Genomic DNA, 14900 nt, shown 5'->3' on the forward strand with positions numbered 1-14900 from the left:
CGGCCAGTCGGGGGTTAATGCGTCTCGTAAAAAACGTTTTTAATCCCGACATGACACCAAGTCGGAGGTCAAACTGATTCACGAACTCGACATCTTAAGAGAAAAAAAGGGGCTAAATAAAATTTCAAGACAATGAAATTTCAAGAGTATACTGCGGAAACAGGAGCTATCATTTTAGGAGCCAGCACAGATCTCAAGATTATACTGAAATCTGCTCAATTTAGTATTCGCCAAAAAAAAAGAATCTGCGTTTTTTCTGTTTTATTTTCTTAATACCATCGTACGTGTCTCTTATGCAATTATTAAACTAAAATTCCAATTATTTAAATCTGAGTATCTAAATTCTATAAATCTTTATTTCGGATAATTGTTGTATTTCTGAGGCAAGTGTTTAATTAAATTATATTATATATATATATATATATATATATATATATATACGCGAATTTCTTAACTTATTTAAATAAATGGTAATTTTTTTTTTTTTTCAATTTTATTTTAAGTACATTTTAATTTTATACCTTCAAAAATTGTAAGAAATTTTCTCTCTCAACGGAGTGAATGATCAGAAGAATATTTTTTCTTCCACTGCATTAACTTCTGAATAATTGTTTTTTACTTTCATGATTGACGAGCTCTCCGATCACTTTGTGCGGATTAAATATTTGCAGAAAGTCTTTGACCTGAGATGGAATTGAAACGTAACTTTCGAGAGTACGCAGCATGTGATAACTTTGCTCTCACAGGAAACTTGGACTGCGAGCGAAAACTTCGGATGTCATTTTTTTAACTCGTTACTCGTGAAACTTCTTGATTACGAGGACAGTTATCGTCAATAATTAAAAAGTTGCCAACAACGAAAACACGGAAGAAATTCGAAAGAAGGAAGCCTCGCGAAAGTCATCTGTGAACGCGAGAAACAAAGTTCTGATGTCAAGTTTCTTACAGGATGTCATTAATGCTACCTATAAAAACTACCTAAAAATTATCACAATTAGAAGGTGATTTTAATATTCTTTACTGAATCTCAATTAACGAAGAATTCTGATTAAATTTGGACTTTCTTTCTCATCACGAGTAAACGCTGAGAAATCTTTATTTAATTGGGAAAACGCGATTAGTATATTTGATATTTAATTTATCTAAAAAAAGTGACGCGTCGAAATTTCGGCTTTTCCGTCAAATTCTCCCTTCTGGCCTTCCAACTTCTCCATCTTTCACACCCCATAGCCCCATATTCATCCTCGGTATATTCAGCCAACGTATTCAGCTAGCCGGCTGAAAGCTTCGAACAAACAGGAACACGAGATTACCGTTCAGCTTGAGCCGCCGCGTTTCTTCCAGCGAATTCCGGGTATCCTTCCGGGTCTTCCACCCTCGCTACTAAGGACACACTATCGCACCGAGAAAATCGAGAGAAATCACCGCGAGCGACGGTTTTACCGCGGCTACGAAGCCAGAGCGAAAATTATCACCGGTATGCAATAAATCGTACTTTACGTATCTTCGACGTTGACGACGAGAACGACACTCCCCACCCTCGGCGGTTCAGCACGTACTCTCTTCTCTCTTGCCTCTGTCGTTGGGAAAGCAACCCCGCCGCGAGACAACCCCTCGAACCGCCCTGGAAATAACGCTCCGACATCGCGCCAGATCGCAGCACCGCGCGGCGCGGCCGAATCGATCGCGTCGTGACGTCACGGCGTCCACGCAAGCGTCGCGGCCACCACGAATAAATATCGTCCATCTCCATGCACCACGGTTCGTCTAGATTGTTTGTCTAGAGTATACTCTAGAGTTTAGATGAATGGATCTTGCGTTCCAACAAGCGTCTCGAGAGTCTCTGATTATGTCCGAATTTTTATGGCGATAAAAAAATAAATATTCGAAGAGATGGAGAATATATTCTGATGGTATATAAATTTATGTTATTTTATTTCCAGACTAAAAATTAACTAATTGTAAAAATCCGGAAGAGATCGCAATTTTATATTTATATTTCACAAATCCCAACAATTGTAGATTTCTTCGTATAAACATGCGTGTAAAATATAATGCTAACGTATAAAAATTAATATACTTAAAAAAAGTATTTAAAAATCTATATACGATATATAAAATTATATTTTACATCTTTCGACAGAAGTTTATATTTTGTAAATATTAATATTAAATTTGGTATGTTCTTTTTTTTTAAGTGTAAATTAAAATTTTATTTTATAATCTCATTGTTCAAACTTGTTCCTACAAAAGATCTGGCGCATGTCCAACGAGATGCACCGGAATGATGGCATCGTCATCTCATCGTCGCAGAATGCACGAAGGCGAGGAAAATAAGGCACGCGTCCGCGTCGCGTCGCGCGATCGGCTTCTACGCCGCGGGAAGGAGCCGCAGGACAATGCTGAGAGGCTGCTGTCAGAACGGACAAAGGCGCTTATCTTTTTGCATACGCTATACGTAACACAGCCTCGTTCGCCGCGCGTCGCGCGTCGCTCTGTCCGTGCCGCGCGCATCCAAGAATATGTCATGCGCCGAATGGGGGGGAGCGTGTGTTCCGCGTCAAAAGATATAACCAAAAGTTATCAATAGGTAACTATGATATCTGAGCAAATGTAATACAACCATCGTATTTCGAAATAATAATAATAAAAAAAGAAGAGCAAAGAGTAACAAAAATCAATGACAATAATAAAATTATAGAAGATTGCGTGATTACTTATGACACTTATGTACATAGTAGCTAAGATTTAGTTATAAAGATAAGCTATAAGTAAGCTAAGCGCTCTCGAGAAAAATAATTATTTTTATTATATAAAAAAACCGGTAATACACACAATTTTGATAAGACAATAAATATAACACTATACGATAGAACTGAATATTAAATTTAATGAATATTATAAATTTACTATAAGAATTATATAATCATTTGTGTAATAAAGAGTATTAAAATCGTTGTAATATTTATATATTACAATAATTGATAAAATTTATGTAAAAATGGAAAGAATTAAAAATATTGCTATTAGAAATTAATATTTTTGTCTTTAAATAATTGTCTTAAAAAAATATGGTGCACGAATATCAATTTATTAAAATAAATATTGATAAATAATTCTAATATTAATGGATAGTACAGCATAAATCGCGTTGTCAACGCAACTCTCCGTTACATCTATATGTATAATACCAAATGATTTATAATCTATAAACGAGATATTCTGACAAGAATACGATTCTTGTTCGGACTATTGTCCGAATGATATAACCATATCCGGTCCTTTTATTTTTAAATATATTTATAAGACAGGTTTTCTCGACGACGCGAAGAGAGAAAGCTTTCGCAAGACGATAATCGTGCGCGATAAACGACGAAATATGCTGAACGTCTTTGTTGCAGGTTCTACGGAGTAGTCTTCGATGATGGTGACGAGGGTCGTGGAAGGGTCTCACGACTGAGTATATTGAATTTCTGAAAAGCGCGTCGGGTTTCAAGCGGATGATACGCGCCGCGGCGCGGGCTCGATTATGTCGAAGCAAGTTAAGCGAATTAGGAGTCCGCCATACCCTTAGGCCCTTAAGCACATCTCCAGAGTGTATCATGGCAAACAACACCTTGTATAGCGTGTGGTACCACCTGAGTAAAACTCTTTCTTATAATTATTGGATGTATGTATATTTGGAAGTCAAACGTTTCTAACAAGGAAATGTACGCAAGTGTTCCCTCCTTCGCACGACTTTCATGCTTTGAATACGCTAATCAAAATAAGAGACATTAATTTTTTTCATAAGAGTACTCTAACATATGTTAAAGAAGTGAAATATCCTATAAAATAAAATTGATTCTTATGTGTGTTTCTAAGTGTATATAACATATAAAAAAGACAAAAAAATGTTTAAAACAAAAATTTTATAATTTCAAAGGCATTATATATAGAAATAATTTTATTTTTCAAAATACCCCCCCTATATACTCTTCACTATTTCTCTTTATTATTGACGACTTTCAAGATTTTATATGCTGGATTCCACTTTTTTATCCTACGCGAGCTTTAACTTTGGCGATAGGATGAGGCCGCGGATGTTTGCGGAGAAAATCGTTATCGCAGATTAATCGAATGACTGACCATGCTTTAATTCAATCGTGGTAAAAGCAGTTCATAAAGCGTTGAGTAATTGGAAAAGTCTCCGGAATTAGCCTCGTGAATTTTGTCTAATTATCCATAGTTGGACTGCAGGGCAGTCATATCTTCCTCTCGTGAGCAACGTGTGACTCATTCGTTCTATTCGCGCGTGCGAATAGCGCGAACAGATCGCCGAGAGTAGAATTTTTCATCATTAAATAAAGCATAAATTGTAGTTGGTTGAATAGTTAGCTTAAAAAAATTAAATTGTTCTATAGAAAGCAGAAAATTTTAAGATGCACGAAAGATAAAAAATACATGCATGTGATCAATGCAGGGAAAAACGCATTCCGCGAAGAACACCTACGCTTCATCTTCGCGTTTCTCTAATGGATTCGGCTTGCTACTTGAAATCTTAATTTGAATGTACGCAGACCAGAGAGCTTCGCTAATAATAAAGCTCTCTCTCGGTCGGTCGTGAGCATTTCGTTGCAAACACGGAGAGAGCGGCACGGGCGTGGCGGAGCGTAATGAACAAGTCACGACGCGAATCCACTTTGCGCGACGGACAACGCTTAAACGTTGTCTAAAATAGAAAGTGCCTCTATGCTAAATGCACCCAGAAAGCAGAAAACTGTCATCTTTAGTTGTATATATATCGTATGAAAATTATAAGTAAAATAAAATAAACTAAGAAAAGTTGAAAAATTTCCCATATTAATTTCCTGATGTTTAATATTAAATATTTTTTAAATTTATTCTGTTGTGGAAGTATTCTGTTAAAGTAATTAGCGCAAGATGATCACAAATGCTTTTTATTTACTTTAGCAATGATTTTAACAAAGATTAATGTGACGCATCGAAGATGGGAGATGTAAGACTTCACGAGGGTGACGAGCTTTTCACCGAAAAGCTCGCGAAAAGCTTATTAGACCCAAGCTTTCTTGATCAATACTCGGCGTGCGCTCGGCGTCGCCTACGCGGCACTAATATATCGTCGCTCTCTTGCGCGGACCGAACGTCGTATATTTTCGCACCTTCTTCGTCCATATTTCATTCGATAAAAAATGATCCGTGCACTCAGCAATCCAGCAAAGTTTTGCGACGCCTCGCGCGTGTCACGAATGGCGAGCAATACACAAAGTTCAACCCCAACAAAGTTTCCTAAATATCTTTTTCACGACGATTTGATTTGTCATCGACCTTCCGAGATCTCGATAACAATGGTTCGTTGCAGTGTATAGAAATTCAAAAGCAATTATTTTTCAAAAACAATGTTACATTATAAAAGATTATGTTCTATTTTCTTGTTATACTGATATTATTTTAATCAAATTGGAGTAAAATGCCATTTGCCGTCTGAGCTTAGATCTTAAGTAGCCTAATATTAATTCGATTGTATATCTCACGGTCTTATTTCTCTTATTATTAATATTATTTTATTAATATATATATATTATATAATATATGTGTGTATACCGTTATATATGTATATGTATTAATATATTATAAATTCATGAAAGAATTGATCAAACACAGAATTTTAATTAGTTGATGGTTGCCGATTATTGCGTCTCGAAAAAGTTACAAGAACTTACCTGTCGTGCTCGTGACCATAGGAAGGGTTGATCCTTCGGGCGTATAGGGACGCACCGCCTTCAGACATGTATCCGTCGCATAGATCCGAAAGGGTTCTGCTGCCAACGCTCATGCCGCCTCCGCGGAGCACCTCGCCGTCGCTCAGGTAACCGGAAGCGACGTCTACATCGGCGTAATCGTGATGACCAACATGATGATGCGACGATGAATGCAGGACGGTATATTGTCGGGCCGTAGTGCGGCTCGGTAAGGTCTGTAAACCCCGGGCCCCGGGCGTGTATCCACGGAGAAGAGGTTGCATGGGCTTCACAGTCATCTCAGCCTCATCGTCTGCCAGAGCACCACCGCACGTTGAACTTTCCGACAGTACCTTAAAATAAAAAATAAAAATAAAGGACGTGTAAAAAAAGTGATTTTTTATTTTAATTTTTATATTTATCAAATCTTAAATCAAATCTTTGATTTTGTTTTGAATAGTCGTCTGATACACTTTCAAAACACTGATCTTTAAAAATTTCAAAACACTTACCTTTTCCAACTGTTCAAACGTGGTGTCGATCTTCCGGTTAGGGATCGTCTTAATCTCGCTCCCGCTCTCGCTACTTGGCCTATAAATCACACTACTGTCGCTCGAGTTGCTCTGCCCGGTGCTGTTAGAATTGCTGTGCGAGCTTTCGGACATAAGGTCCGAAATACTCGGCATTGGCGACACCATTGCTACTGTGTTGGGATCGAGTTTGCGATGAAGAGTATCGCCGCTCTTTGGTTTTGTTGGCGTCGGCACTCCGCTGATTGTGCTGTTCTCTTTCGATGGTTTCGATGTACCTTTTACAAGAGCAGTAGGTTTCGGGATGCTCGAACCCGGACTGAGCCCGGCCGGGTTCGGACCGTGAAGAGGACTGTTCGAACCTGCTAACGGTTTACTGGGCCCAAAGTTCAAATTGCTTTGCATGGGTACGCTCGTCAATTCGTCTTCGGTATTAGTTAGCTTTTCGTCAGCTACTGAGTCCGCGCGATTAGTCGTTACAGAATCTTGTTTATCGTTGGAAACATCGATAGATTCTTCTTGCTCAAAAATAACCTTCTCCTGGTTTGACGCTCGAGTTTTCGATGGTGAATCAAAGCTTTCCATCCCTGATTGCCGTTCGTGATTAGCTTCTAAAACTTCTGGCTCTTTCTGCTTTGTCACAAGATCCTTGCCGTCTGATAGATTCGCTTGGTTCATGCTTAAAGTGCGATTAAAAGTATCGTTTTCGTGGACAAGCGTCTCTCCCGGTTCAGACATTTTGATAATACCATTGGTATTTGCGAGAATAGCTTTCTGCATCATAAAGTCCTTGTTCAGACCATTTGGCGGTGGCTTCATACTTTGCAAATAAATTCTTGGATCCGGTATCTTGGCCGGAAGCTCCATCTTGGGTCTGGGCGAAAGTTTCGTCGTCGGGAGCTCGTTCCTCAAGTTCACGTTTTTAGTATCTAGAAGATTGATTTGTTTAGGCGACGTTAGAGCGGAAGGATTCGGTTTCGGAGGCTGCACTACCGGTTGCTTCACCTGAAGTTCCTGAAGAGTCGGCGTTTTTTTGTCACTGGGTAATTTGGTGCCGATAGTTTTACCAACAATTTTAACATCTTGCTCCACGATTGGATTATTATAAGACGCCGTCAACTTCTCCAAGGAGCTCGGCGGGCCCTTGCTCGTGCGTGCAATCTTACTCTGGGCCTTGCTCTGCTCTTTCCTGCTTGTTTTCGGACTGGCCTGCTTCGCCGGTTTGGCCGATTGCAGTTTTGATTTCAACGCGCGACTTTTTGGCGATTCCTGGGCTTGGACCTTGCTCTGATCGCACAAGGAAGTTGAACTGTCTGAGTGTTCAGATCGAGCTGAAGAAAATCCGGAAGAACTGGAAGTGCGTTTTGAGACTCCCGACGAAGTCTTTCCTCGCTCTTGATTTTTATCTTTATTATTGAAAAGTTTAAATTTGTCCAATACAGAATTCTTGTTTGGCTGAGGTACCGGGACAGTATTTCCAGAATACGGTAAGGCCTGTTGCTGAGGCCTTAGACCTCCGTTGGGTCGGCCTACTGTGGATGCTCGAGGGCTGCAAATTAATTACAAAAATTCAAATTAAAAATAGAAAAAATATCTAAAAAGATTTCTGGTTTTTAAAAAATTTACATATATAGATCGCGAATGTTTTTTTTCTGATTAAAGCAAACATTTCAAATAATAATATTTAAAAGATTATGTAATAATACTTGAAATAAAAATTAGATATATATCTGCAATATAATACAAATACATTTTCGATATTAGAAGGAAGAATCCTAAACAATCTTCCTAATTCTATTACATTAATTTTCATTATCTAATAAATAATCAATTTTTAATCTCTTTAAATAATAAAATTTAATGGCAATTGACAATCACATGATTGCATTGTAAAAATATCCATCTTTAAATGTTGATTTTACCTTGGCGTGGTAGCTGTGGGTTGTCGATTTGTATTCTGACTCCTAGGTTGCGGAATGAACGAAAGACCGCCCTGAGACGGTTGTTGTTGACTCGGACTGGTGCTTCTAGAACTGCTCGCGCTACCCACACCGCCGTTCCCGTGTTTTAAACCTCCTGAAACAAAGAAATATAGGGAATTATTAACATCAGACTATCTTTTTGCGATTTATGTACGTTTTTTTTTATCAGAAAAGATATTTCATGTAATTATATATCTCTTATATATTTTTCTAAATAATATAATCAAATGTAACGATATTTTTATAAACTCAGGAAGAACTCTGACATCGAAGTATAAGAGCAAAAAATCCTGGCTAATTTTTCTGTTGTTACGAGACACGTTTGTCGTTGGCTGAGTCTCAATAAGACGATAATAATTGGCCGCGTCATTAAATGCGCACAGTCGCGCGACTGTTGCAGCAGCCCGCTCGCTGAATGTGCGTTCGAATGGTGCAATGCGCGCGGTGCAGCGCACCCGTAGACAAAATAAACCGTCCATGTTTAACGAGAGTGAGAAGATTAATCCGCTACCTCATACTACCACCCGATTCGCTCTTCCTAGGTAATTGTAGACGTTGTTTCTGTCAAATAATCCGCGTCAGCACGCAATTTGCCGAGCGATAATCTTGAAACGTAAATATGCGTGCGATTAATTATGGCGACTATATATGAGCCAGTGAGTTTAATGAAGATTAGTGATTTTAAATCCATCTGAGTAATTATAGCATTAGACGAGGAAAAATTTTAAATAAACCTTAAATAATATATTAACAACGATAAATGGTAGGTAATTTTGTAAAATTAAAAATTATTGTAATCAAAATCGGAATTAACTTTAGTTATTTCAAATATAAAAAAATCTTTCAAATTCGCTTTTGTTTGTGATTTAATTCCTATATAAAAATTATTTTTGCTATAAATGTTAGATGTACAAAAAGTAGAAATAAAAAAAACGAAGATCAAATTTTTAAATTCTTTGGTGATTTGTGTCATTTACATGCGAGATTACATGTGTCGGTTTGACAACAGCAATCGTTTTTCTTCATTGACTCGCTCGACAGTGATTTGCAGTAGTTACAAGTTACAAGTGCCTAAATCATCCGTCGTCATAATTGTCCTTGCGTATGTGACACAAATGTGGTTGACACAAGACAGATGAAAGTTCTCGGTAATGCAGAAATCTCATGATGATCAACACGATCTTTTATCATTGCACATTTAACGCAACTATATCTGTCTTGTTTAATTAGTTTACTGCGATGACTCTAATTGTTTAGCGACGAAAGATTCTCCATTAATCTATTAATATACATGTCAAGTATAATATATTTTTTAATGAACTCTAAATTATTAAGTCGTGATAGTAGAGAATTAAATTGATTTAAAAACTCGTTTTTACATCTTAAAGAAAAATCTTATAAATTTTACAACTTACTAATTTAATATACGTTAAAAAATTATATAATTATAATGGTTTATATGTAAAAGATTATAATTGTATAATTGTAGAGATTCGCAGTAAGATTTCATAATGTTTCGAGATAAAGCCAGAACGTCATTCAAGATTAAACAAAGACATCCGTGATCCGTTTGATTCTCGTCAGCGAGTAAAGATCGAATCTGTGTTCGAAGCTGTTCGAAGCGGCCCTATCGAAACCGCCAGTCACGGGGTGTCGTAATAAATTCGATTCCTTTTTTTATTCAGTACACAAAGGAGGAGAAAGAGAGATAGACAGTTTAGGGGAGTTAAAACGTGACTGGGCATTCGCTCGCCTGTCACAAGAATGATTCATCGTGCGAGGCGATCGATCTGTCGCGATATTAGTGACAGCCGTGCACTGCGAATTTTCGAGGTAGAATCAAAGACAAATGTTCTCTCGGCGCCGGCGCTCTGATTATGCTAACATTTTGCCTAATAATAGAACTTACGCACGAAGATATGAATTGTGGAAAATAATGCTATATCTATATGAAAAATTTCTTTATAAGAAAATAATAGAAATAGAAATAATTAATAGAAAAATATATCTATGAAGTATTCTTGAAAAAAGATTTTGATTAACAAAACGTTATATATATTTATAAAGAAAATTCTTTGTGAAAGTATTAATTAATAGAATGTTTAATACGAAAAATTCTCGATGTATAATTAAAAACATATCCTACCGCTGAAGAATTCTTTGTAAGTTTCAGATTTCTTAGACGAATTTTGATCTCTGTGGAATACCCTGGGCAAAAACAGAAATTTTGTCTATGGAGAATTTCTTGTGCGAGAGGATCAATGATCGTGACTGCACTCATTCACTCACTTCACTGACACTAACGTTCAGCGCTCACGTGTTCCCTTCGTTATCCTCTCATTGCTCCTTCCGCTCCCCCTCCCCCCGAGATAAGACAATATCGGCCCACATGGGAATGCAAAAGGGACGACCAGTTCCCATGATCGATACGTCAGTAAATGTTGGCAAAGAAGTTGTTTAAAAGTTCACTGATTTTAATAATAGGAGCACAACTCCGAAAATATTATCTCTGATCTTCTACGATATATATGTACAGTATCCAACAAAATCATAAAAATTACTCTATAAGAATAGAATTCAGACACTTTTATAAATGATACTTTCTAAATAGTACTTTCTAAGCCTGACATATAGATCTTTTTTTTTTAATAATTAAAGTTTTGAGAAATTGCTTTTAAATATTTATTTATTTTTACAAAGCTCTGGAGAAATAATGCAGCAAAATGCCACGTATAGATCCTCTATCGTTGCTCAAATGCCTTAGCGTTTTATTGGGTCCAACAGGAGGTATTAAGAGGAAAGAAGAAGTTCACCGATTAGCTAATTTAATGACAAAATTTTCTAAGAAACTTGTTTCAAAATGCATTTATATACAAATATTGAAAACCACTAATACGGACTTGCTTAGTCAATTTATGACCGCTGGAGGATGGAATCTTATTCACACGTGGCTCACTGATGGCATCCTTGCCAAGAACTGGGCTCTCATTCAAGAACTTCTCAAGCTTCTGCTGCTCTGTCCAGTAGATATCGAGCGGTTGAAGAGTAATAATTGTCCAAAGTTGATGCAAAATTTTGCAGAAATAACGATAATAAAATTCTGAAATTTTTATAATGCCTTGTAAAACAATTAATTAATTTATCATCTCTCAAAGAAAATACTCCAAAAATAATTTCACAATTTCCAAGATTATTATAACAATTCAGAATATCCTCAATGCTTGAGATTGATTGCTGTTTATAGCTAACTAACGATAAGTAACGTTCGTAGTTGCGCTCGCGCGCGTAAACTCATCCTTACACTTTATACGAGCTCATATACTCTCGCCTTCTCGGAACCCCCTGGTCCCTTTGTTTTGAGAGAGCTTCGGAGCACGAGAGAACAGTGCATGCTGTAACGGTGTACATGCGTAGGAGCATCCATTTCGCGAAGCACGTGTGTACTAATACCTAGGAGCGCGACTGATAGGATGATTAACCACGGTGGTGATTAGTCCTAAACATATCATCACTATGTGTATATGTGTGTCATATTTATATATCTTATTATATTTAATTTGTAAAACTGTGTTATATTTGTTTATTACATATTTTTATTAGAATGTAGTTGTATAATTCACTACCCCCGTTTTATCTTCGACTTTGCGAAATTTTAGAAACGACGATTGATTCGCCCTTTCTTAAGAAATCTTTTCTCGCCCTCAATGTAATTCACGAAATGTTTCGGGTTTTATCTGGTCCATAACTCGAGATGCGCGGAAGTGAAACGGAAGGCGATATTGCATGTCAAAAATTTATTTTTGTAGGTGTATCTACGAACTGTTCCCGCAGATGTGAAGCTAAGAGAACGTTGTTTATAGCATATAAGCGCGATAAGCGCGATCTACCCTTGAGCGACTCTCTCAGTTTGTCGAACATTTAATTTTTTTATATCGTCGACGAGTGCCACTTCGATCCCTTTTTCGTTTATCACGGATAAAGTTTTTTTTTGCGAACGCAGGAGATAAAGATAATGCAAATGCATGTGTCTCGTGACAAAATAATAATCGATGTGATAAAACAAATGGCTGATGTAAAAATCGCTTGGAGTATTAACTAAAAATGAAAGGAATATTTGCTTAATCGATTTTTTAAATCCTATTAAATTCAAACAGAAATAATAATATTTAAAAAAATAGCATATATAATAATAGCATATAACGTAATTAATTAAAAATACAATAAAATACAAAATTATATCAAGTTATATTTTACTCTTATCACTCTTTAATTATACTTATTAAAAAATCGAATATTTTGAAAATTTATTTCTCTTTCTTGATATGCAATTGTGTAGTGCTTGCGCATAAAAGTACAACATCAGTAATAGTACTCACTGATCACATCATCATTAAACTATTTCATCATTGCCAGTCTTCCTTCTTCTTCTGCTCCTCCCCTTCTCTTTTTTTATCTTTATTAAATAATATTTACTCTGATAGTGTGCACTGCAGAGTCGAAATTATCTTTAAGAACGAATTGAGCCGAGCGGAACGAAAGAGTGAGAGTGATTAGATTAGATACGCGGTTTGGGTTCAAGTTACATTTTGGTCTACCTTGAAAAGGCTGCTGTCGAAAATTAGAAGAGCCCTTAGAAGCTTCTTCTATGACTAACCTGACCTTTTTCAAGGAAAGTTCCACTATCGACTAGCTGTCGAAACGGCTTACTCGACAACTGGCACGTGTTACATCGCAATCGCACCCCGCCTTTTACTCGGGCTTCCAGGCCGATTAGCAGTCGACGGTCGACGCATCGCGCGGGGATGGATTCCTCTATCCCGATTAGAAGATTAGACGGAGATTAGATCATGACGAGATTAGATTAGAGATTGGACACGACGCATCTCGTGAAATGTATCTCAAAATAAGATTAATTCGAAATGCAGCGTATTTCAATTTTTGCCTTCTTCAGTGTCCCTTCTATTGGTAAATATATAAATCGAAAGAATCACAAAGCAATATACACAGTGATAAAGAATAATTTAGTATCATTGGATTGATAAAGATTTACATACGTAGACTTTTATGATAAAATAATGATTCCGGTCCATAAAAAATACGACCGTTGGGATCTGTCGCACCCCATGATATTTCTATATTCGTATTAATATATAGTTCCGAATGAAGGGGAAAACGGTGAGAGATACGGAAAATAAATGAATTTTCCTCGCAAATAAGCCGACGCGCTGGCAATAAAACGGATCCGACTCTATACACAAGAGAGACAAGCTGTTACACGCGGTCATTAATGAAGTTAGTATACCTCGTTCTTTTTACTGTGATCGCAAAGTGAACCTAAAACGGAACATAGTGTGTACGTTTACAGAGTAAAGAAGGAAAGGGAACGAATAAACCCCTCTCACACGTACCCACTGCAAAGATAATATCAGGCTCCTAATTGACGGGAACGGCGATCGAGAGCTCGTTTCAATTTCGACCATCTCTTTCGAATTTTTCTTCTCTGTCTTCTTGCGCGCGTGCGTCGAATTAGCACGGAGAGGCTCTGCCTCGTATTCCCCTTTCGCTTCTATATTCGCGGATCCCCACAAGCATCCCGTGGGATCAACTTGAGTTCCAAACAGGCTGTGACTCACACAAACCGCACATAAACTATGCTTCGAAGACTCTTCTTTCGCCTGTCAATTTGTCTTTCTTGTCCTCCTACCCTTCGCAACTTTAATTCCAATAGGAGTTGAATATATACAGAATCTCTTGAAAGAACGATTTTCTGAAAGAAGATTCTATTCTTCAGGAAGATCCGTTATCTTTGTTTAATATAATTTATTAATTATAAGTTAATTTAATAAAATCTTTATAATAAAGAAAGATGTTATTACGAATTTATTAGTAATAATACTATTGGCAATGCTTCAAACGTACAATTGCTATAAATAAAGACAAATTAAAAGATTTCTAAATGACAAAAAAATTTGCTATTAATTTTTAAATTTAGAGAAATTCTTTATATATATATATATATATATATATATAAGCCTAAGATCTTAATATATATATATATATATATATATATATATATATATATATATTAAGATCTTCTCTTTCTCTTTCGTTTTAGAGAAATCTTTATTTAATATTTATTTCTATCTTTTTTTTTAATTCGTCTTTATTTTCTATCTGTAAGAATTTTTGTAATAAAGAGTAGGCAAAATATTTTGCATTGTAGCTTTCTAATACACATGTACTTATGCTAATAAGTGATAGAAAGATGTATAGCTAATCTCATCGAGCTTCAAGCAGAGTAAAGAAGTCATGTCTCTCTCTCTCTCTCTCTCTCTCTCTCTCTCTCTCTCTTCAAAACAAAGATTAATGAAAAATAATGAAATTGCAAATCGTGATGGACATCGATGCAGGTAGGAGCACGCGAGCGTAACGGTTCGTCGGATGATGATGAGGCGCGATGATAAACGATGATGATCCCAAGGCCCCCCAAGATATAATGTAGCACGTGTGTTGAACCCTCTTGTCCGTTTCAACGATCTGATCCTGTTCTCTTCCTTCCCCTGGCGATTGTGCCAGGTGCACAAAATGCACTTCAAGATTTGCCATTAACCGCACGATAACGGAATCACCTGTCGCTTCACGCTGGT

At 36.8% G+C, this 14900-nt stretch overlaps 1 protein-coding gene across 6 annotated transcripts in view; it reads right to left on the bottom strand.

Annotated features, from left to right (window-relative positions):
* The window catches only part of Sick (sickie), a 163149-nt gene that overhangs the window by 47044 nt on the left and 101205 nt on the right, over positions 1-14900 (bottom strand). For all 6 annotated transcript variants that reach the window (XM_077414127.1, XM_077414126.1, XM_077414123.1 and 3 more), the window contains 3 exons: positions 8194-8347; positions 6254-7820; positions 5724-6094 (listed from right to left, as the gene is read on the bottom strand). In XM_077414127.1, the coding sequence (XP_077270253.1) occupies positions 5724-6094; positions 6254-7820; positions 8194-8347 (2092 nt within the window). The remainder of the gene's footprint in view (positions 1-5723; positions 6095-6253; positions 7821-8193; positions 8348-14900) is intronic.

The sequence above is a fragment of the Temnothorax americanus genome, unplaced genomic scaffold (genome assembly GCF_048541705.1).
Source record: "Temnothorax americanus isolate GAGA-0224 unplaced genomic scaffold, ASM4854170v1 Scaffold36, whole genome shotgun sequence".
Lineage (NCBI taxonomy): Eukaryota > Metazoa > Arthropoda > Insecta > Hymenoptera > Formicidae > Temnothorax > Temnothorax americanus.